The following is a 23,632-nucleotide window of genomic DNA, read 5'->3' on the forward strand; positions in this document are numbered from 1 at the left end:
ACAGCACTTGCTGGAAAACTCTCCCTTAGAGCAGTTTCTCCTTCAGTAAGCGGGTCAGTGAATGCTGCTACTCACCTCCAGTGAGATAAGCTAGAGAACTCCTTTGTTCATCCATCTAACATTAACTCAATGGACACAAGATTTAGTCCTAAATCAGTATCCTTATTCCTATAAGTGCAGCATGGTTGTTTTTCAACTCAGAATTTATTTATTTATGCGTTTTCTGTTACATAAAAATGGAAATGTAAATAGTTCATTTACATGAGGGATTTTTAAAGAAAGAAATGTAGTGGTTCAATGAACATCGATGCCATTTGTACAAGGAGAAATAAAAAACCCCAACCCTATATATCATAGCATGCAATACAGTAGTAAATATTTTAATGCAGTGTGATGTAGTTTTTATCCTTGACAGTAGAGCAGAAGCACTATTTGCAAAATCAGGTTGCATCTGTTAATATACATGTAACCCTTTGCCAAGTGTTGACTGACTGACTGAGAGGTTCCTGCTATACAAGTAAGTAAACGAGTTCCTACGAAACATCCTAAGAAAACTAACCACACCTCTCCAAGGATCCTTGAGGGCAGAAAGTAGTTTCTCACAGGCATTCTGTACGTGCAAGTCTTCCTGAAGGAAGGAAGAGCACACATTCGGCACCCTGGGAAAAAGTGAAACCAAAGTATACGTGCATATAACGCGACAAAAGGTGCCTTCCCCTACACAGAAATGTTATCAATAATTCATCCAAATCCTTCTTAAAGGACTGATGGGAACGGAGCATCGCTAAATAATTACTGCTTGACTGCACCACCTCATCGTACAACTTTTAGCAGATAAAGCACCTCTTTATAAGTTTAGGTTTAGACTATCAACATTTAAAAGATACAGACCTGCAAGAGGCAAACTGCTCCTTAGCATACAAGGAAATCCACACAGCTGGTCATGTGGCATTTTGCACTTCAGCAGAAGGATAAATCTTTTTCTCCTTTCTCAGAGGAGAGAGGTTCCATAGTAAATCAAAGTACTGTTTTGCCAAGGAAGGTATTAAAGGGCTCTTCCCCTTTAAGAACCTGTGTGATCAGTCTTGGATGTAAATGTATTTGCAAAAGTTATATGAATGTCTCCATGAAATTATGAGGGAGCTACAGTATCAATACAGCCATTATAATTTTTCATCTTTTGAAGATTACCATTAATAAAATTTTGGATTGCTCTCCATTAATTTACTGCAATTTCAAACTGATAAATATACAGACATGAAGCCTCCCCCACTTCATTGTAATATATCCTGTCACACATCTTTTAATGACAACTTATGGAAAATATTAGTCATCTAGAAAACAGTCTTTACATTCATGTTCTAACAATCTAACTCATCAGTTAGCTAGGTGGATGTCATCTAAATTTACTACACCCTTTGAGATTCACTGTGTGTTCCCATTTATTGTTTCTTATCAATTTTTTGTATGCCTTTTAAATTGTAACATCCAACAACAATAGGTCTATAATACTTAAAAGTTATTAAGTACAGTTAAGTGTACTTAAGTATCAACGTGAGATGAATTGTTCAGGAACTTCTGTTCTGCAGGAGGTCTTGTTTACATGTAATTCCAAATCAGAACCACAACCCACCATTTCATATTTTCCAGTGAAATAAAGACAAGCAACACATACTGCTTTGGGTCCATCACATGATTTTGCTTCAACACCCATTTCAGTGAACTGAATTCCAGTTCAGTTAGTTCTTTTATGTGGCAATTGAGTTGAAAGGTCAGAGAAAGCAAATAAAATTTACCATTATTCTTAAAGCTGCAGAGACTCAAAACCACAGGACATAATACAACTACTTTAGCTTTTAACTACTTAGGATTTTTGGGTTTTTTGATGCAGAGACAGAAGATGTCACTTGGGTCACTGAATATTTTCCGTGTAATCTCATTCAGACACTAACCTGCAGGTTCCTTTGTATGTCTTCATTGCTTATACCCAAATGCATTTGACAGGCTCCTGTGTTACAGAAGCAACCTGTGCGGACATGTATGTTGTAAAGACTTGCCATCTTGTCCACCTTTACAGTTCAGCAGGAGAGAATACATAGGAGAACAGAAAAATAGACATTTTTAAGTTGTGGTGAACAAGACAAAATGTTTTAAAGGTACAAATCAATTTGAAGTAAATTACCTCTCTAAATTATTAGCAACTTACCGTAGCTTTTAGCATTCTCATAAACATTTAGGACAGAAGCAGAAATGCTTACCTTGGCACTGAGTGCACACAACACACACACACAGAGCATATAGGTGCAGGTCCTGATCTTGTTAATGCTGGTACATGTGCTTAATTTTAAACCAATGAAGAGGTTCATTCACATCAGTAGTGCTAATTGCAGGCCTGCAGTCAAGTGTCATTCAGTGTTTTGACAGAACCATCACCTACAACTGCCTTTGCAGTGACTGAAGAGAGGCCTTGGGCATCTATTCTGTTAGCTGAAGAAAACTTTGTTCTCCAAGGATCTGAAACCGCAAGTTCTCATTACAGAAACTGACTGTATCTGTGGGATTTTGGCACACAAGTGCTTGAATAATCATCCCCCAGTAAGCAATAACATCTGACAGGGCAGGGACTGGAATTGGAATAGCTCCTTCTGTCTTCCTCGTACAACCACACAGTCTACCAATTTCCAGGTGTACTTTTCCTTGTGATGCGCTGTGCTGTTCTGTCTTATAAGATTTCCTTATTGTCCACTAAATAATGAATGGGCAGAAATATAATACTTGACAAAACTGGCATAAATAACTTACTTGAAGGAATGAAAAGTGTGCAAGAAGAACAGACGCACGTGTCTATGTGCACTTTGGAAGGAGACACATATGTATGCACTGGGAGGGCAACACTGGTAGGATGACATTGCAGAGAAGACATATGGATTGTCAGGGTTTCATAGCACAGCTAAGAAAAAATGGAAGCATGCTATAGGGATCCTCGTAGCACAGCTAAGAAACCATGGAAGCACACTCAAGGGGTCTGTAAACACTTTATGTTGATTTCAAAAAGCAACAACAGCATCTGGTAAGGTTAGCTGAGCAGGTATAGCTACCACCAGTTATTTCTTTGACAACAAATGATGAACATTCTTAGTCTGGACTGGGATAAAGGGCAGTTAAATGGTCAGAAAGAGAGCATGAAACCTGGCACATCCTATCTCTGCCACAGACTTTCAGAACAGCCTTGCACAAGCTGCATTAACCTCAATGCTTCTGCGAAATGGAGAGCTGAGAGCTCTGAGAATAATCATGTTGCAGACTGCGAGGAGCCAGCTGTACAAGTAACACAATCCTCGTCACAGTGAGCTCAGTCACAGCTACACACAGAGCAAGAGCTCAGCCTAAATGTGCACTTCCCTAACTGTGAGCTAATGCTTTATCTGCCTGAGGTATCAATGCAAGCATTCAATCTAGCTTTTTTAGACAGCTTTATCTTTATTGGTATTTGTTATTTTTAAATGTGCCGTCTATACAAAATCCCAAAGAAATCCTTCATCATTATAGTGCACAAGAACTTAAATATGTTCTGCACCGCTTGTTCAGTTCAAAATGGTTCAGTTCTTAAATGGAGATACAATCAAAATTACTCTTTATATATCCAGATTTGGAAACCAAAGAATAGAATCAGTCCCGAGATTCCTATTCATGATTAATACCTTGAAGAATATCCTGTGTTCAAAGCATGTTTCTCAAATCAAAGTTATAGTAAAAGGCATCTACTGAGAAAGATTGTTGTGGTGTCATTAACTTTGTTTTGTCAGAAGACTTCAATATGGGAACAGTGATATTTTCTTGACTTATTTTTTCATTTAGATAAGAGAAGTTGTCATCCTGGCATAACATGGTTTGTCATGGTTCTAGTGACTTGTGGGTGGATCTATCATTCTGCTAATGATGACAAGCAAAGAAAGAACCATGACGGATACTTCACTGCTGAATTCCTACAGTGTTTGGGCTTATTTGCTCAATAAACAAAAAACTTTTTATTATTATTATTACTTTTTGAAGAAACATTGCTGGGGCAGCCTTGCTTATCAAAGTGTATTGAGTGTAATGATTTACCCATGACACGACTTCAAGGAATTGTTAATGAGATCTTTTTTAAAACCTTTTTAATTTTGTCAAAAAAATTATTACTGTTCTTTAATGAACAGTAATTTCTTTCTAGCTGTGTGACCCAATACCACTCCCCAATAACACTTTACATTTTGATACATATTAATCTGTACAGTAGACAAGAATTATTGGTACATGAAGATGTATGAGCATTAGAGGATTATGGGGAATTGTGGTTCAGGAGAGCAAAGATAAGTTATCCATAGCTTTAGTATTAATCATACTCTGCTATCGCCAATGTGATAACACACGCAGGTGTTGGGAACGAGATGCACACTTCTCATCGCAAACAATGACACCATGTAAGGCACGTTAAGGGCAGTGTTGCCAATCTATCTGTCCCTTGAATTCATGCTTGACTTTCCTTTGGACATATGCTTTGATTTCTTCTTGTTTAGTTTCACCCCAGAAATACGCTACTTGGGGAGTTTATTTAATCTCTCTCTTCAGTGCTATTACATAGCAAGCCAAATAGAACATAAAACATCTGCTACAGTTGTTTCAATGAAGAAAAGCTTACTTAAACAAAGCACATCTTTAAAATTGCCATAAGGAGCAATAACGAATATTGAGCTCAGGGTTATGAAATACAGAGCACTGCTTGCAGCTCTGTCTGTAACAGCAGCAGCTGACTTTTGGGAAACAGGAATATGTTCATCAATGAAGGCACAGAAGCATGAATGGTACTAATGGTAAGTACACAGCTTAATATCACAGATTGTCAGTTTTGGTGATTCCCTGGGTCTGATATTTGGAACTATTGTGCCTTAGTATTTCAGAGCACAATAAACTTACAATTAAACCGCAAAACACATGCAGAAATCTTGCTGCATTTTTACTGATTTCAGTCAGTGAGAACATGATGATTAAGTCATCAAAACATCTGAGAGTAGCTTCTGTCCCTTAGAGCCCTTTGGCATTCATTACTTTTTCCTGAAGCTCTTTCCTGTGGGCCAGTCCCTGTCAGTTGCTTCACAGCCCAACACTTCTGACATCATAGTGTCTTTTGATACTTGACAAGCAAAAGGTGCTTTTCACACTGCCAGGACATGGTCTTCAAGTTCAATAAATACACATGAACAAAGTTCATCTAAACCAATTTTTAAAATAGCTTTGTTTTTTTTTTTTCTTTTAGAGATAATTTCTATTTTAAGCAGAGCTGCCTCCCAGACTGACGAAATGTTCGCATTCAGAGTTGTTTTCATAGTGCTCTCTCTGATAAATACTATGAAAATTTTGGGAGATTTTTAGTATAAAGAACATTGACGTGGAGAAGGATTTTCCTGCTGGTTTTAATGCCTTATCCTACAATAATCTCCTCTTGGATATCCGGTATTTTATTTCACACCCAGCAGCTGGACAGCTCTGAAAGGAAGATGAACCTGGTGTGTTCGATCGCCTGTTCTCTGTCACACAGCTGCCTACTGGCTTCTCTGCCTTTGCTAAATGACTGACTTATGCTATCCATTCACTTCAGGGCCTCTGTGACAGTTAGCTGAGAAGTGCAAGCTTTTCTCAGACTTCAGGATCCATTGAAATAGGTCTGAAAATAATGCTTATTGTAGGTAGATATAAACTAAGTGATAGTAAAGACTTACAAACAGCTCATAGAATCACCATATATTCTTGGTTGGAAGGGATCTTAAAGGTCATCTATTTCCAACCCCCCTGCCATGGGCAGGGACACCTTTCACTAAACTAGGTTGCTCAAAGCCCCATCCAATCTAGTTTTGAACACTTCCAGGGAAGGGGTATATTTTGCAGATAAGTTCTAATCAGCTAAGCCTATGCTTTTCAATAAAAATGACGGATTTTTTAGGAACTCCTGCTGAAGTCGTTCCCATAGGATCTAATTCTGTAGCTCTTATTCAACCAAGTAATTCTTATTTGTGCAAGCTATTTTACTGGGTATTGCAAGAATTATTCACATGAATAAAGGAACTTTTTATAATAGATCATGAAGTGTCCCAGAACCCTGAAAATCATATAAGTCAATACTGGCAGGTACTGTCCTTCAGGAACTGGGATTGGATTTCTCATTCTACTTGCTACAATGCCCAAATTTCAGAGCAGTTTGTCTGTCTGATAGATTGCTCATTACAGGAATTGCACTGCACAACACTGATGCCTGGTTATAAAACAGGTTTCATGACAGTGTTCTCCACATCCACTGGTAAATTAATTCACTGATTCATAGCATGGAATTGAAAAGAAAGTAAGCTAGCTCTTTCTGTCACCCAGCATTTGACTGTGAAATGTTGTTCCTGATGCAAACGCATACTTAATCTTGTTTAACACAGTTTAATAAGTAGGTCAGAAAGAAGAAAAAAAAATCAGCACTTGTTTCTGAATCATTTAGTATGGAAAAAAAAGCATTTTAACTGAGTTACAGTATCATTAAACTGGAGTAACTGCATAGTCTCCTGCACAGAGGCTTTTTTACTATCCCAGGGAAAAAAATGTCTGTGTGGGCAGGTTCCCACCATATTGGTGAATCTGATCCTCTGCGTCTTATTGTATCTCCAGTTGTTGACAATGGTTTAAATTAACTGGAGAGTGACTCTAACTTTCTCTTCAGTCTACACCCATTCATCACTCACTTTGACCAAAAATCCCTTTAGTCAGTAGATAGTGAAGTATTGGTAGAAAGCAGTGAAGGATTAGACAGATTCTGAAATTTACTGAAACTCTCAAACTCAGTGTCCTGATAGTGGAAATGCTTGCTTACCAGGAACTTTCTAGTTGATGTGACAATTTTCTCTGCTAGTTTCAAACACAAATAGCAGGGAAGGCTGCACAGGAGAGAAGGCTGGAAACATCAGCATCATTCAGAATATGCAGGTTGCCATTTTGCAGGAATTCTCACTTAGAAGATGCCATACACATAGCAAACTTCAGGTCCTCTGTACTTAAGGGATTAACAATAATTTTACGTCTCTGAGATTCAAAAGATAGAAGACATTTTGATGGTGGGGTGGTTATAAGGAAGAAATGAAACACAGTCTTGATTGTTAATGGGTGGTCTCATATTTTTCAACTGCCTTTTTCTTCCCTGTAATACATGCAGTGAATTAGGAATTGGACTTATTTCAAACATACATAAACTTCATGAGTCCAAGGTCCTGCTATCTGAAACTGATCAGGCTGATGGGTAGGCTAAACACCTTCGTTTTGTTTGATTTAGCATCTCAATGACCACAGTTCTCTCTAATCAATGTATTTTTTTCTTAGATTTTTTATTCTTTTAAATTGCATGCATTGAAAATGAAGATCTGGTTTGATAAAATGACATCAGGGAAAGGATAGATTCCAGGAAGAAAAGCAAAGCAAAGGAACCCAAGCCCTCTTGGGGCTTCTTAACTCTGACTTCAACAGAGCATTCTATCATGAGTCATAGGAAAAAGACTGTACTTTATATTACACTGAGCATCCTTAGCTATTTTGTGACCCAAAAGGCTTTGGGTCAGACTAGTACCAGTTAGAGAAGTGGAAGACAGAGGAAAACAACACCAAAGACTAAGCCATAACTTGTATCATGAAGGGATAACTGGGAATATAGCAGACTAATACAAGTGGAAACAATGTCTAGGTGCAGTGTAGATTTAATTCATGTCCCAACCAAAACACTCTATACTTTTTCTTCTTTCTCTTTAATCACTTAAATCCTCCATTGTCTGTATTTATCCCCTGAAAATGGGATAACAGGTCACAAGGAGGTATGCGGTTAAAATCCCATGATGGGCTGTGTAGAAAAATTACTTTAGTTAAGGCCATACAGCATCCTTTACAGGATTTGGGGAGAAGGGAGAGGGAGAGAGAAGGATAGGAAGATGCAAGCAAGGTAATAAAGAAGGGACCAGGCTCTCTTTGAAGGATTCAGATGGTGGACTGAAACTGGATATTGCATGCATCCAAAACCAGCTGATCAGCTTTTAAGCAGATCAAGAAAAAAGGAATGCATCAGAGGCTCTCAATGCAGCCCTTTTGCTGCTACCATGTGGCTTCTTTTCACATTTCTCCCCTGTGTAATGAGGTCTGAAGTTCAGAGACACAATTTGTCCCTGTTACTAAACAGAAAATATTTACCCTCCCTCATTCATCTGAGATTCTTTCATCTGAACAACTGTGAGCATCTTTATTTTAGCTCCTTTCCAGTTTCCTTAGCAACATGCAAAGACACTCCAGAGAAGCACTGTCAAGCAACACCTTCAGTCTTGGCTTTCAAGAAGCTTTCTAACCTTGACCAGCTCTGATGAGCAATTTAATAGTAGGCAATTTCAAGCATACTATATCACATGTGTCTTTGTCCCTCTGTAATGAGATATTACAGAAAGCAGCTCAGCCTGTACTCTGTCACTGCTTCCTCAGCAGGAAGAGAGCTTCATTACCTACTAACTAGGTTTGCATTTACCACACTGAGTCTCTCAAGTGCAGCACTGCCTAATGGTCAGTCAGTGATCCACTACCTAGATCATTGAAATTGCCTCCTGTATTGTGAGCCCCTTATTGTAAGGGCTGCCTTTGAGTTCCCAGTGCCATGTACTCAAATGTAAGCAAAGATCCAAACTGTAGTGACATTTCTTGACAGTTTGAAGCAACAAGGTGCCATTTACTGACAAGACAGTGTGGTTTGCTGCATTGCTGCTATTTCCCTGCTTACAAGACATCCACAGTGCTATCAAAAACTAATTGGAACCAAGGAAATTACTGGACATTCAACAGAAATCTTCACAACAATCTTTTTCTCCTTGTAATCCTGTTTGCATTCTATTCTGGTGGTCCATCTGCCATCTCCGGCTTCCTGAAATCAATGGCTAAATCCATAGCTAAAATCAATAGTGAGCAATCACCTCAGCAATTTTTAGGTAGCTATTGGGAAGATGGCCAAAAATCCCATTAGGCAAGTTAAGAACACTTTTCTTTCCCTGAATCATCAATATTGATATAGTGAGTGGTTATGCTTCTAAATGCATTAGCGTAACTAGCTCAGAGTCATTTGACCATCTCTGCAAAGACATTCTTAGCTGGAATTAACAAATGCTGGATTTCCATTTTCTACGTCCAAGATTAAAAAATGCTGCAGTTTTCCACTTGCAAAGCTGAATTGTTGTTTTACACAAAAGTAAAAATATTAGCTGGAAAAAAACATAAAAGGATTAAAGTTTAAAGAGCAACAAAGAACTTTTACTTTATAGCTTTCCATGAAGATTTATTTTATAAAGATTAGATAAAGTAGAAGTAGCTCTCCTTCATTGCTTAACAGCAACTCATTCTCCTATAGGGATATAGTATGAATTTCTAGGTAAGTACTGATAGCTACTACCAGACTTTGGTCAGTAGTCTGATCAAATTGAACTGGTAAAGTTCGTGAAATGCTGCAGCTCCTTTTTTTTTCCCACTCCTCTAATTTACATGTTGTTATTACCCTAATTCTGTACCTATATACGATATGTACAGCACATTGAAACTAATCTACCAGTAAAACTGAGGGTATAATCTAAGACAAAAACAGCAATTATTTCAAGAAATCTATCCATTTCAGGTATTGCATGGTACTTTTTATCATGTAACATTGAGTATTGATATGAATATGTATGCAGCCAGCTGTGTGTATATACAAATGTATCCGCCACTTGAAATCTGAAGATTTGCCAGTGTTTTCTCTCCAATCCTGTGAGGTTAGAATAAGTGGGAAAGACAGACAGTGAATCCTTCAAGGTGACACTGAAAAACTACCACAGAAGGGGATTTCACCTGGCCATTCCTAGGTCCTGGCAACTGATCGAGGTCCAGCTAAGCAATTCATTAATACATCACCAAAGGAAAAGGAAGCTCTTAGAAGAGAACATTGTGAAACTAATGCAAAGTCAGCGTTCTTGGAGTCTGAAGATATTTCCAGAACTGACTATCACCATTTTATTTTCCTTGCACAACTATTTTTATGTGCATTTCCCATCCTGCCTCATTGGACTGGCAGACCTGTCCATGTGCAAAAAGAAAGAACTTCTATCTGCTTATACTGTTCTTTTTCTTCCTGGTCAAACCTCTCCCACCCAACACCTTTTCAGACAGCTTATCCAACTCTTCTCTGCTTTTCATGGCTGGATTTTTTTTTTTTTTTTTTTGCTTTCCTGCCCAAACTGGTGTCTCTTTTTTTTAACCCAATCCATGTAGTAATGAACTTCAGTTACACAGCAGGAAATTTAGATTAATCATTAGGAAATATTTTGCAGTATTGAATATATCTAAGTTCTAGAACAAACTGCCTCCAGAGGCTGCTGAATGGTTCTGGTAACTATGATCTAATCTTGGCACACAGTGTTGATGAATAACCTCTCAAGGTCCTGGCAATCCTAAGATCTTTTTTCCCCCTCCACGCCTTCTCAAACCACAGGGATGAATTTGTCTTCACTGCTAAGCTGATCACAGGACAATTCACTGCCATAGGATACTTTGGATGCAGAAGGATAAACAGGGCTAAGGATAAAACATTTTTTTGTTGTTTCTTGGGGGAGTCTTATTCTGGTTTTGTCTTCTTATAACGCTAGCATGTGAACACTGGCAGAAAGAGGTTATCAGTGTATAGAAGGTCTAATGGTGAGATCTTGTGTTACTTTGGGTGGGTCATTGAGTCTATCCTTACATTAACTCAAGGGAGGTTGAGGCAGAAGAGAAGTGAGTAAGACGGTTGGCAGATGCCATAATAAAAACAGTCATTAAATTGCATTATGGATTTATGCTGAAGGGACACAAACTGGAAGTTATCTGCTAAGAAGTGTTGATAGTTTTTTATTGAGAAATGGATGAAGAAAGGTAAATTCAAAGTCTAGACCTCTCTTCACTATATCTGGGTTGATGAGAGTGAGCTGGGACATGCTAATGTAGGCTCTTAGACAAAACTGATCATAATCTGAGCAGGGTTCTCAGTCTTGAGAGGCAAAACTCATCCATATGCAACACTGCAGAGGAACGTTCCTTAGGCAAACCAAATTGTTTACATCCTCTATCTTTGGCAGCCAATTCCTGTTATAGCAGTTTTGTCTATCACACAAGTGTGAAGTGGCAGGCAAGAAGGCTGAGACTGCTAATGGACTGGTGATTGTTTGCTCCCTGACAGGATTTTTAGGAGGCATGGCAAGCGTATATGGATACCAAGGGAACTTTTGCAGGTGAGACAATCACAGCAAACTACGTCTGTTTAGCTTCAGGCTCCAGGCAAAGGAGGCAGTGTGAAAAAACAGAGTGGGAAAGGGAGCTGGTAATCCACAGCTGAAATGATAGCCATTTTTCAAAAGATAGCTATGATGGTTTGCTCATTTTTTTTAAGTCCATGACACACAGGAGTTAAAAAAAAAAAAAACTGTTTCAGAAGACCAGAGTGAAAAAAGAATAAGCCTGATAAGGGAAATGTTTGTCACTGGGGATAGAAAACACTGAATTGAAAGGTGTGGCAGGGTAAGAGCTCTCCCAGGCATACAATTCAACAAATGTTTCAGGTGAAATTCCATCTTCCCATCTCTGTCTCTTACCCCTTTCTCCTCTTCCAGATCCCAAAGTGACTTTACAGAATGAAATGTAAAAGGATTATAAAATTACTCTGTAATTATCTACGGATTGTACAAAGGACATTTCCCAGGTCTCTTTTACCTAGTAAAACAAAGAGGAAAACTTAATTTTAGCATGAAACATTCCTCATAGCAGATATGGTGGGGTTTTTTTGTTTTGTCTTGTTTTTTTTTTTTTTAATCTGCAAATGGAAGAGAACTTTGCATTTTGTCCTGATTTGTGAGAAATACACTTTTTTTTTTTTTTTTTTTGGTATATGATTATTTCAAATCAGTGTTGATTCTTTACAGCTGGTCCACCTCCTCTTTGGCATTCAAACTATGCTGGAACTGCATAGAGTTATATGCAAGGTTTTGATAAAAGAAGATGGCAAAGATGAAAACTGAAGCTGAATCATTGGCTGTCAAACAGTGTTTTAGAGATTAGAAGGACGTGAGGATGTATAAACACCTGACATTCATACACGCTGAAGTCTGCAAATACTCACTGTTGATAAATGAGCTGATGGTGACTCTCTATGTGAAGGGTCTGCAATATTAGCTCAGCACTGAGCATACACGTACTACCTTTTTCATGACATCACAAACCCCTTTAATATCTAGGGCTAACTGCTTCTTTTCCTGGTAGCCTCACAAGGAAGTAGAACGTTGACAGCTTGCTGCATTAATGTCAACTCTGCTACTTCCATCCTGCACCACTGATTAGCAGAAGTTCTTCATCTCTACCTCTGCACTTTCTCACCTTTCCAAATCACCAGCCTGTCATCTGACCAAACTTCATTAATGACAAAAACTATGATGCCAGAGAATTATCCATTCTTAACTGAAGAAGCTGTTTGGCATAAAGGACATCTTTATATGCTGGACCTGTTCAGCGCTCATCATGGCCTAAACCCTGTTCATAACCAGGTGTTTTTGGTTCTGCAGTGCAAATAAACACGTAACATAAAATGACAGATGTCCTATTGCAGAGGACAGGCAGGTTGCCTGAAAAGAATATAGGTATTCTCCTAAGTAATTTCAAGAACAAATTACTACCAATAGTAGTCTACAAGACAGCTTTACTGAAGGAAATAATTTTCATGAGAAGTATTTGGTGCAGCTCAAAGGAGGAAATTTAATGTATTTTTACTGCCCAAAAACAAAAGGTTTACAGAGCTTTCAAAACTATAGCAGTTTTATCCCTACATATAGAAATGTTTCATGAGAAATCTGAAGAAAAAACAAAACTTTTGAGTGACTATCGGTGTTTGGAGCCTGCAAGTCCCTCTTATTTAATTGTTTTAATTGCCATTTGGAGCAAAACAACTAAACCGGTAATTAAAATGTCAATTAAACCAACTATACATATTATATACATAGCAAGTTTATTCCAAATATAACACTCTAAGCCAGTGATACCCTTCAACAATCACAAAATAGAACTGAAATGAGAAAGCAGTATCTATTCAACTTCCTAATTGTTTCACTGCCACCTTATAATTTCCTAACATCCAAGTTTTCTTTATCATAGATATTGGGACAGATGGCTGTAAAAAAAAAAGCTGCCATCCTTGGGCGTGCCATCATGGCATGGTATAATCTGTGTGTCTCACTCTAATGAAATCCTTTCATTTGATATTGACTGCTGCAATGAAGACTTCACTCCAGGCTGAACCTGAGACTATAGCTATTACCTGTTGGTGCAATTGACCTCACTCTCATTGTTTAGCCCCAGATTGCAACTGAGTACCATGCAGCTGCTCTCTCACCCCCATCCTGTCTCAGTGGTACTGGGAGAAGAACTGGTAAAAGGAAAAACCCATGGGCTCAGATATGAACAGTTCAACAACTGAAATAAAGTAAAATAAAATGATGATGGTGGTGATAAAGAAGAAAAGAGAGAGAGCAAAAATGGAAGAGGAAGAAACCCTAGGAAAGAAAAATGATGCACAATACAATTGCTTACCATCCGCTGACAGATGCCCAGGTCATACCCCAGTAGTGATCAGCCCCTCTCAGCCAGCCTTCCCTTTCACCCTCCCCGTTTCTATACTGAACATGATGTTCTATGGTACTGAGTACCCCTCTGGCTAGTTTGAGTTAGCTGTCCTAGCTGTGCTCCCTCCTGGCTTCTTGTGCCCCTTCTCACTGGCAGAGCATAAGATACTGAAAAGTCCTTGATTTAAAGCAAGCACTGCATAGTAACAGCTAAAACATTGATAGTTTTGATTATTCTCACACTAATATATTGATTATTCTCACACTAAAGCCAAGCCACAGCAGTGTGAAGAAAATTAACTATGTCAGCCAAAGCCAGGCCACTATGTATGTAGTTCAAACATGTTTGACTTTAGTGGCACAATCTTGTTAACTCTGCTAATTAAACTCTGATACCAGTGAGAAATGGATTTCAATAATAGAACCACATAAGAACAACTTTCTTCCCAAATGTTACACAGATGAAAGACATACTTTTTTATCTGCTTTGATTTTTCCAGTGGCAGTGTTAAATGTCATGTTTTTCACTACATGCCTTTCACACCCTAAATATCTTGAACTTGGTTCAGTTTTGGATATCATGTAAATTATATAAACCTTGAGTCTTAAATGTAAGCTTGGTATCCTCTGAAGATACTGTCTACATATGAACTCTTTCTTGCCAGTCTCAAATGTTCCAAATAAACTGCTCCAAAACTTGTCATAATATTTTCTCTGCTATCAGTTTAGTTAGAGTGTCCTTTTCAGGCTACCAGATGCTACTGTCCAGCCACACTGTGCCATCTAATAGGCAATGGACACATAGCAGTTGCCTGTGGGAAAGGCAAATAGAACTGGTTGGATGCAATTAATTATAGAAGGGATATAATTCATAAAGGAATAGGACATTCTGTCATTTCTCTTTTAATATACTAGCTAAAATATGACTTGAGTTGTTAATTGGTGTCCCTTAGTAGTAGATATGTACGATAGAAATGTCATCCAATTTTTTGCCTTCATTAAAAATTCCCTAAAATGTTTTCTGGGAGCCTTCTGAAACTGTGTTCTCCTAACTCTGCTAGATTGCATTTGGAGACTTCACTGCGAATCTACAGGAATGTGCAGATCACAGACATGACCAAGCTATAGGACACTATTTCATTTCTAAACCATTAATGGAAGTATTGGATTTAACTTTGATTTGAATAAGCCTAGCTAATTTTAGACATGCATACAGGTATGAAGATGAGATTGTATTGTCACTTTGATGAAGCTTACTCTGCTGTATTTTTTTTGTAATCATAAAGAAGCAGCCAACATTTTTCTCCACCGTAACTGCTATAAGATGCCTATGAAAGAAAGTCATTCCATAAAGAAGCCAATTATATATATCTTGCACATATTGTAGCTTTGGAAAGAATAGTGCTGTTGTTTGTTAATCTCTAAAAGTCATTAAATTGAACATTATTTTAATTAAACAAAGTAATCTAGCAGATACTGCAGATGTGACTGTTATGCATTTGAAAACTTCATGGTTCTTTTTTCTACATACTCACACAAGAAATGGTAAGAACCTGGTGAATAGCACAATCCAGATGATACAGATCAATAAAAAAGCTTTTTATGAGCAGCCACTGCAGCAAACAGGCACAACAGAGGCATAAGACTGTAAATATCTTTTTCTTTGAGGGTACAGTTGAGTTTTAAAAAGTGAAACAGGCAAAAGCCATTTTTACTAAGAAATTGTGATAATAAGAAGTGCAAATAAAGGTTTGGTTATAACCGAAAGACAGAAACAACATCAGAGTGTTTCTGGAGTGTTTTACCAACCCAGCTGTGTCAACTTCTCCAGTCTTCCCTTAATATAGCCACACTTATTCAAAACTACATATATGGCTAATTAACTCCTAAAATGTGAAATTCTTTGAAATGAAATATGCCACATATTTGAGTAGCATAGTCCAAAAAAGGACTTTCACTTGTATTCTCATAGACATGTCTCTCTGTTCCCCTCATTATCTGGTTCTTATCTCCTGCAGAGAGGTGTTGAGGAACACCTTTTGCATGGCTCCTGCTCTCTCACTAATGGTCCAGAGCTCTCAGTTTCCAAAGGGAACGCAGCTCTGTCACTACTGCTGGCAGAAGGAGGTAGCCACTGAGACAGATGGTGTCAGCTATTGACAGCTTTTTAAAAGATCAAGGTCATACACTTTAACTTGACTTGTGAGCTTATTCAATCATCAGGCAATGAATAACAAGAATGAAGTAAAAATAGAGCGCTGTGGTTTTTCTGACTTCTGCTGATGAGCAAGTGAGCCAACTTTACACTGAGTTACCCACTGCCTACACGGTGCACAGTCATATACAATTATGGCCATACACCACTGCTTCTCTACTAAAGGTAAAAAAAGTTTCATAAAGTTTCATCTTAGAGGTACTTGGTATACCTGATAGGAAAAGCTAGAGAAAGCTGTTGAGAATGACAGCGTTTAAGTATTTTTTGAGGTTGAATCTCACTCCTTAAACTGATCATTCAACTTTCTTCGCACTTCCTCAGGAATATTACAAGAATGTAATTATTAGAACTGAAGGGAAAAGAGACTCCTCTTTCATGGGTGACTGCATTATTATGAGATCTGATTTGATTTGTATCTCAAAGCTCCAAGGCAGTCTCTTGTATCAGCTTTTCCCAACTTGCTCTTCAGTTCACAGTTTTGAGTAGTCTACAGAAGGAAGTCAGCAAGAAACCAAATTGCCCAGTCAATGCATCCTTTCAAAACAACCCACTTTCAAACATCTTACTTGTAGAGTACTAAATGTTTAACATTGGCTTTGGCTATTATGTACTTTGCATTTTTTAGTACTACTTCATAGAGTGTATATATTGTGCAGAGCAATGAAGAAGCAAAACAAAAACCTCATAAGTGACTACTATGGACAATATATTTCCTTTAGGAAATAACTCATTGTGAATATGCGTAAAATAGGAATATGACACCCAGTTAGAGGCAGGAGAAAAACATACCTGTGAAAAGCCGATCACTTCCCCATTTTCATTAAGGATGTTAAAATTAATGATTGGACCCTGGACATCAGGATTGCTGAAATCTGTATCACTGTAAATGCGTACGACAGGAGCCCCATTGGCATATTTTAAGGTAGACAGCACGTTATAGGTGTAGTGAGCTAATGCAAAGGTATGCTGTTTTATTTTCTCCATTCCACCTACAAAAGAAAAGTGCATGCATATGTCAGATGCTGTATCTTCATGGAAGTGTAAAAAAGGACCATTTTTCAGAATGGTGTAGCTGAAAGGGAACTAACAGAAAACTGGTAGTTTTGGGTTCCTTTAAATAAATATACAATTTGCAAATGTCTGTTTCAGCATACACAAGCTTCAGTAGTACTGTTAGGATTTATCTACAATTAATATACTGTAGAAACTAAAATCACACAAATATATTCAGGTGCATTACAACATTGATAGTTCCAGTCTATAAATATCACTAAGATGTTCTGGCACAATTAATTTGAAAAGCAAGTTTTGCTCAAGATCTGGCTTTGGAAATCATGGGAATGAGGCAAAAATCCTAACACAGCACAGAAAGCAAATTGTTATGTTTAAGATAGAATAGAAATATCAAAATTCTAAATGTAATGACAAAACAGAAATGTCAGTCTACAAGGCTTAATTTACTTGAATACTGAAGAAATATTCTTCCAGATCTGCTCTTTTTGTAGAAGAAAAAGAAAGAGGATGTTGTGAATGCCTCATTGACTACACCCATACAATCTATTTGCTCCAGAGAAGGTTTGCAGAGAAATTTCCAAAGAACTTGGCCTTGAGAAAGCATGAAGGAAGCTAAAGCATAAGCTTCAGGTACAAAACCAGCCATTTCAGTCAAAGAAGAACATATGGAATCCGAGTTGAAGAGGTAAGTTTTGATATTCACTGCGATAAACTGCTGACAGGGGACAAGTAACTGGGTATGACAATAAATACGGTATAAGAAAAGGAAGAACCCTAATGAAATGGTAATTTATGACTTGGAACAAGAGAAGTACGACTAATTTTCAAAGCAGAAACTGAAAACATATGAATTTGCATCTTTATAAAAACAATTAGAAGATAACAATATGATCTCAAAGTAGCGTAGGAAACACAGAAGGTTAACAACATATTTAAAACCAATCAAATCTCCACTGAAGACAGCTGGAGTTTTGGCTAAAAATCCAAAGTAGTTTCTATCATGCACACTATACATTGCACTATTGTGGGCCTACATCATGTGGGAGAGAAAAGAATAATTTCCTCAAATGTCCCTTGAAGTACAATAGTATTTTTCTGCCTGGATTTAGACTCAGAGTATTTTCTGTAATGCTGAGTATTTTATTTGAAGTGCATGAGCATTTCTGCAACTAAAAATATGTGGGGTTTTTTTTAACTGCATAACTGTGACTGTCACAGTTTTGTGCATTGGACTTCTATATCTGAATATCTGGAAAATTCTACAGTATGATATAAGAGCTTTTGGAGAGAAATCTTGTAATCTGTTTGTTAACTTATTAACTAGTAAAAAGACCGTATCATTTATGAATGTATATAAAGAAAAAATAACCTTCCCCTGACATACAGAAAAATTACATCAACTTCTGCTATTTCACTTTTCTTCAAGCTTCTATATTATGTGCTATCTCCTTTAGATAAGCTAGAAAAGCAGACAGTAAAAGCATAGAAACAGATTAGATATAAGGCAAAAGCACATTTTTGTGATGCTAAAGAATAATAAAGAGGAATAAGATATTTAATGAGATACTAACACACAAAGTACTTTCAAGGAATGTTGCCAGAAACTAATCAGTACAATTTCTAGATGTTAGCCACAGTAAACTTGGCAAGCATCTCTAGAACATTTTGGTCTGAAACATAATTTTTATTTTCTGAGCCTCTAAGAATAAAAGATTGCCTAGTCATTGTTTGGTAAAAGTTAGGAGTCTCGAAATACTATCAAGAATAATAAAAATGAAAGTCTTTCTCAGCAGTTGCTAGAAATTAGCTGTCTTAACAGACTTCCTTATCAGCTTAGATGTCTGTAATCTCATTCAGAGCACTTCCAAATTGGCAGGAATCTTTTAATGGAAGACTAAACTACTGTCCTTGTGTCTTGTTGAAGAAATCTCTTATTCAGAAATTTCAGTTTTTCATTTACACCAATCATCCTGCTATTATTTCTATATTGTCTTCAGCCATTCTTTTTTAAAGTTGCTTAATCACATTTCCTTGTTCATTAGTGAGAAGCTGATGAGCTTCTTAATTATTTATTCTGACAAATCCAAATGCAATAGCCTCCAGTTTCTTTGCTGCCTTGTGATTGGAGAGAGGAAGCCGTGTTGCCACAGTCCCCTATTTTTAGCAGCAGAATAGCTTATGATTAGGTCTGATGTCACAGAAAACCTTATGAAGCAACTGCCATCAATCTGAAATTTGTTCTCACAGAAAAAATTGGTATATTCAGAAAATAGTCTTGATTTATTTTTATTTTGTTAAATAAAATAATCTATACTGTGTCTTACATAAATCATCTCCTTTTCCCACTAGGGAAAAGAATGTGAGGATGAGAAAATAAAAACCAGAACAAATCTTTGGTCTCTAACATGATCTAAGGACTTGTATTATTGCACCTGGTCTCATATATGGGGATGGCAAAAATAAAACACATTGCTTGACTGAATCTGCCTCAATTAAATGTGAATGTAACTTCTTATATTATGGTTGACTTGGTATTTATTAGCTTATTGCATTTGTGCATTTTATCTTCTCTCTCTACAGAGCTCTGGTTTTATGACCTATACTTTGAGACTTGTCCCAAGCTGCCTGTTTGGGATTAAAGAAGTAGCATACCTTAAACCTTTTTGAAGACTTACAGCTTGGAACAATCATCAATACTTCATCTCAAGAAGATGCTGGGAAGGACTCGAGTGCCCTGACACCCTCTTACTTAATGGATTTTATTCCTTATCACTGCATTGTTTCATTAAGGTGAATTGCAGCTTGTTGCTCGCAAAATGGTTTCAAAATGAAGAGCAATTTATGCATTTTGTAATTTGGATCACAATGAATCTGATGTAGTCTAAATTACACCAGATAAAGTCTATCTAACACCATTCACTGTATTTATGTGTGTAGGAACACGTTCAGCACAATTTGCACTCAGTAATGACTTCTATCTATGATAGGAATGCAAGGACTTCCCTGTTAAAAGAGAAACACCTGCATTTCTGTGGATTAATACTTTTATATTACTTAGTCCCATGTGTATATTTGGACTTTACATTAAGACAAACATAATGAAATTAATTATTCTTCCCAATACCACTTAATTTTTCACACTATTTGTTGCACAATGAATGCCATATATTTTTGCAGTGGCAAAGCTATTGAGCAGAGGAGATTGATAAAGAAAGCTTATACTTTTGTGTACAAACCATCTTGCCAAAGTACTCTAGTAAACCTGTGGAGATGCTGATGTATGTTTGCACACTAAAACACCCTGGCAGGTTAACATCATCTCAGACCTACCACCCCACTTCATACTGCAGTTTGCATTGCTATGAAATGGGTATTGCTCCAGTATGGAAAATTCTTAGTTTCAGTGCACTGGATAATCCACAGATAAACTTACGATGTCAGCTCTTCCATAGGAATTGAATGTATGCATGTGCCTAACCACAGAAACTCTTCAGTCATCTGGAAGAGAAGGGTAAGTTATCTCACATTTAAAAGAGGGTTCTAACTATGTGCATTTCAACTATCCATAATTGTCACCATGGTACTGTTAATCTACTGCTTGGCTTGCCTAGTGATAACGTTTGCATTACCTCTGAGTAATGCCTTTGGGTCAGTATAGACCTAGTTTCGCATTGCATAAATAGAAAACATTTAATGGCATACAAACTCCTCTCTGAAACAACCATGATTTCAGTAGCTCAAATGTTCAAATGTTAGTTCTTCTTGAAAGAACTGTAGACAGGTAGGCATATGTCAACATCTGTAAAAGATTTTGAATAAAGAGATTAAGATAAAGAACCTGAAATTGAGCCTCTAGAATGAAAGCTTTAGTGCTTAAGGTTTTCAGGCTGTGCTCAGAAACTTCTGTGATCTGCATTCAAATACATTTCTTATCTGTCTTATTATGAGAAATTAAATACTGGAGATAAGGAAGATGAGAGGCATGAATCAAATATACTGTTATTGTTCTAACTTGCTGTGAAAAAAACACAGAAATGAGGTTTAAGTTAATGAATACTGTGTTACTCCAGTAAATCCAAAATCACATATATCTTTGGATAAGAATAAATCAATATAATTCATTATTCTTCATCATTACCTAGCAGAGAGAAAGGCAGAGAAATGATGAACTGAAATCTCAGCAAGCCAATCAGCAGGGAGTGAAACCAGGATGTAGCCACCTTCTAATAAGTCCCAAAAGACAGATCACCATGTGGGAGCCGTGAGTCAATGTGCTAATGAAGCCATGGAACCTGTAAATCCTGTCAACATTTGGAGTCTTTCACTTCTTCCAAGAATCATACATTAATTTCTTAATTTGGTGTAGAATTAAATGTCTCTGACTGAAGTTTGTCACCTACTTAATTTTATTCTCCCAAAAACATCTCCTGAAGATGAACTTGGTAATGGTAGCTTCACACATCTCTATTGCAAATTTGAGTGCTTTGGCTTAAAACCATATTAAACAATGTATTCTAAACACTGCTATTTTTTAGCAATCCTGCTTCAAACAAACACTGCAAAAACAAAAGTGAAATATTCATAAGATGATCCAACTCCCTGCCCCACAGTGCAACCCTGAAATGTTATAAATACAATACTAGAAGAGCAAATAATGAGAAGAAAATATAATCAACTTAGTAAGAAAGCTTGATCACTCATCCTCTGTTATGTCTCCTAATTCATCAATAAAAATATTAAACATAGACATTCCTGAAGGTTTGTTTTTTTTTTTTTCCCTAAATTATGAGAACAGCTGTCCTAACTCTAGCTACTGCCTGTTTGCCACAGTAAGAAGAAACAGATGCCTGGAGGAAGAAATATATGAAAAAAGTATGTAACTTCTAAGCAGCCACAATTGATAGTTTAAAGATTAAACAGAATAGAAACGAGAAATACATGAAAATGAGCCTACAGCTTGACTAACAGCAACTAATTGTTACTTTCAAAAACAGAAGGAAGGGTATAAGAGCCCCTTGTGGAACTCAGGCATTAAAATTAATACACTAACATTTCCTTGGAGTCAACAGAAAGTAGCTCTTCTAACATAATAGCATTACAATATTGGTCATAACCATTAGAAAATCTAATTCATTAAAACTCAAAATAAAACCCTGTAAATGGCTTATCAGCAAATTCGTAAAACCATCCATCATCTGCACTCACAGCAAATGCATAAGCCATGGACAGATTGCAGACCACTTATTCACAGCAACTCACATGAACAGTCCAATCAACTTGATCCATAAAACACATGTAATAAAAATTGACTTGGGGAACACAAAGTGGGGTGGACCATGACCCTTTCTGCAACTGAGGTGACTTCATTTGTGAGCAAGAAGGGAAAAATCTATGTCCCCAGATGTCATTTCTACATCCAAAAAATTAATACCTTGCCATACATAAAAAACTTCAGTTACGAAGCTGTATTTTTTTTATTAAAAGTACATAATTTTATTTGAATTTACAAAATCGAGTTGCAAGAGTAGAATTCAGTGACTAATAGGGGGACCTTTCACTCTCTCAACACTAACTCTTTGCATAGCAGCTTAAATCCTTTTATTCTCCTCCTTCTCCCACACCATCTCAATAGTTTAAGACTGTGGGAAGCAACTGCCTAATCCTCTATTCAGAATGTTATACTGAAACCAAACATGAAACACATATTCGGTGTTTATCGTAATGAACAGAAGGTTCTTTGATGCCCCATCTCCCACTTCTTTAGAGCAGCTAATTCAAGCTCTGTTTTTGCACACTGAGAGAAGTTCGAAGGCTTTGTTCTGAATAAAACGAGCAGTGCATTCTGAAGAAGAAGCTCCTAATTTTCAAATATCCCAATGAGAAATTTCTATTTTTTTTTACTTCTTGGGAGTACTATAAGAGAAGGGAAGCTGTATGTGCCAACTGGCTGACCCACTTTTAGAACAGCGATTTTAATTACAGGTACAATTCAATTTTGGTTAACTGTTTGTTAGGCTGAAAACTGTTTAAGAATACAAATAAGCTCCAGATAAGATACATTTAATTTACTGTTTGCTACTGTTATGAGACCTTTTTTTTGAAGCAGGGGAACATCTGTGTGCCTGTCCATCCTTTTATACTTCCATGAGCTCAAGCCATACTCTCAGCAGAGGACGTGATTTCTGGATGGCTTTTCAAACCATAAAACCAGCAACACAAAAGGTGAACAGGGAGGCTTTCTTCAAAAGGCAGTATTTTGCACACCTCATGGAAGCAGCATTCAGCTTACATCTCCAGAGTGCTGGATGACATGTACTCACAGAGGCTTCTGTGAGAACAACAGAATCATCCCTGAAAATACATATTTATGTGATACTTGTGTTTTGCCTCCAAAGGTTTCATATCCCAAGGTTTTTCTCAGTCCAGCAGAAAAACTTCTGCTTATGATTCTGTTATATTAAGGACTAAATGCAAGTGAAGCTTGTACAATAAAGGCACATGAATTCTCCTGGTAGCTGTTAGAAACCTGAATGTAGCATACAGGCCTGTTTTCTGCTTATTATAAAAGTGGCTCTGTCCTTTGTTTAATGAAGCCTGCTATGCAGAATTCCTTGAAGTCAGCATGTGAAAGCTTTACTACTGCTTATTTCCTGGTATTTTTAACTCTTTACAACTACAGATGCTATTATGAGGCAGA

The 23,632-nt window shown here is 37.2% G+C and overlaps 1 protein-coding gene across 2 annotated transcripts in view; it reads right to left on the bottom strand.

Moving 5' to 3' along the window:
- MOCOS (molybdenum cofactor sulfurase) overlaps positions 1-23,632 on the bottom strand; it is a 215,646-nt gene that overhangs the window by 35,892 nt on the left and 156,122 nt on the right. For both annotated transcript variants that reach the window (XM_061344302.1, XM_061344304.1), the window contains exons 6-7: positions 16,711-16,910; positions 1,953-2,069 (exon numbers count right to left, since the gene is read on the bottom strand). In XM_061344302.1, coding sequence (XP_061200286.1) covers positions 1,953-2,069; positions 16,711-16,910 — 317 coding nt within the window. The remainder of the gene's footprint in view (positions 1-1,952; positions 2,070-16,710; positions 16,911-23,632) is intronic.

This window comes from Neopsephotus bourkii, unplaced genomic scaffold, assembly GCF_033783945.1.
Source record: "Neopsephotus bourkii isolate Nb327-2 ecotype Australia unplaced genomic scaffold, CSIRO-AGI_Nbou_v1 NB_207, whole genome shotgun sequence".
Taxonomy (NCBI): Eukaryota; Metazoa; Chordata; class Aves; order Psittaciformes; family Psittacidae; genus Neopsephotus; species Neopsephotus bourkii.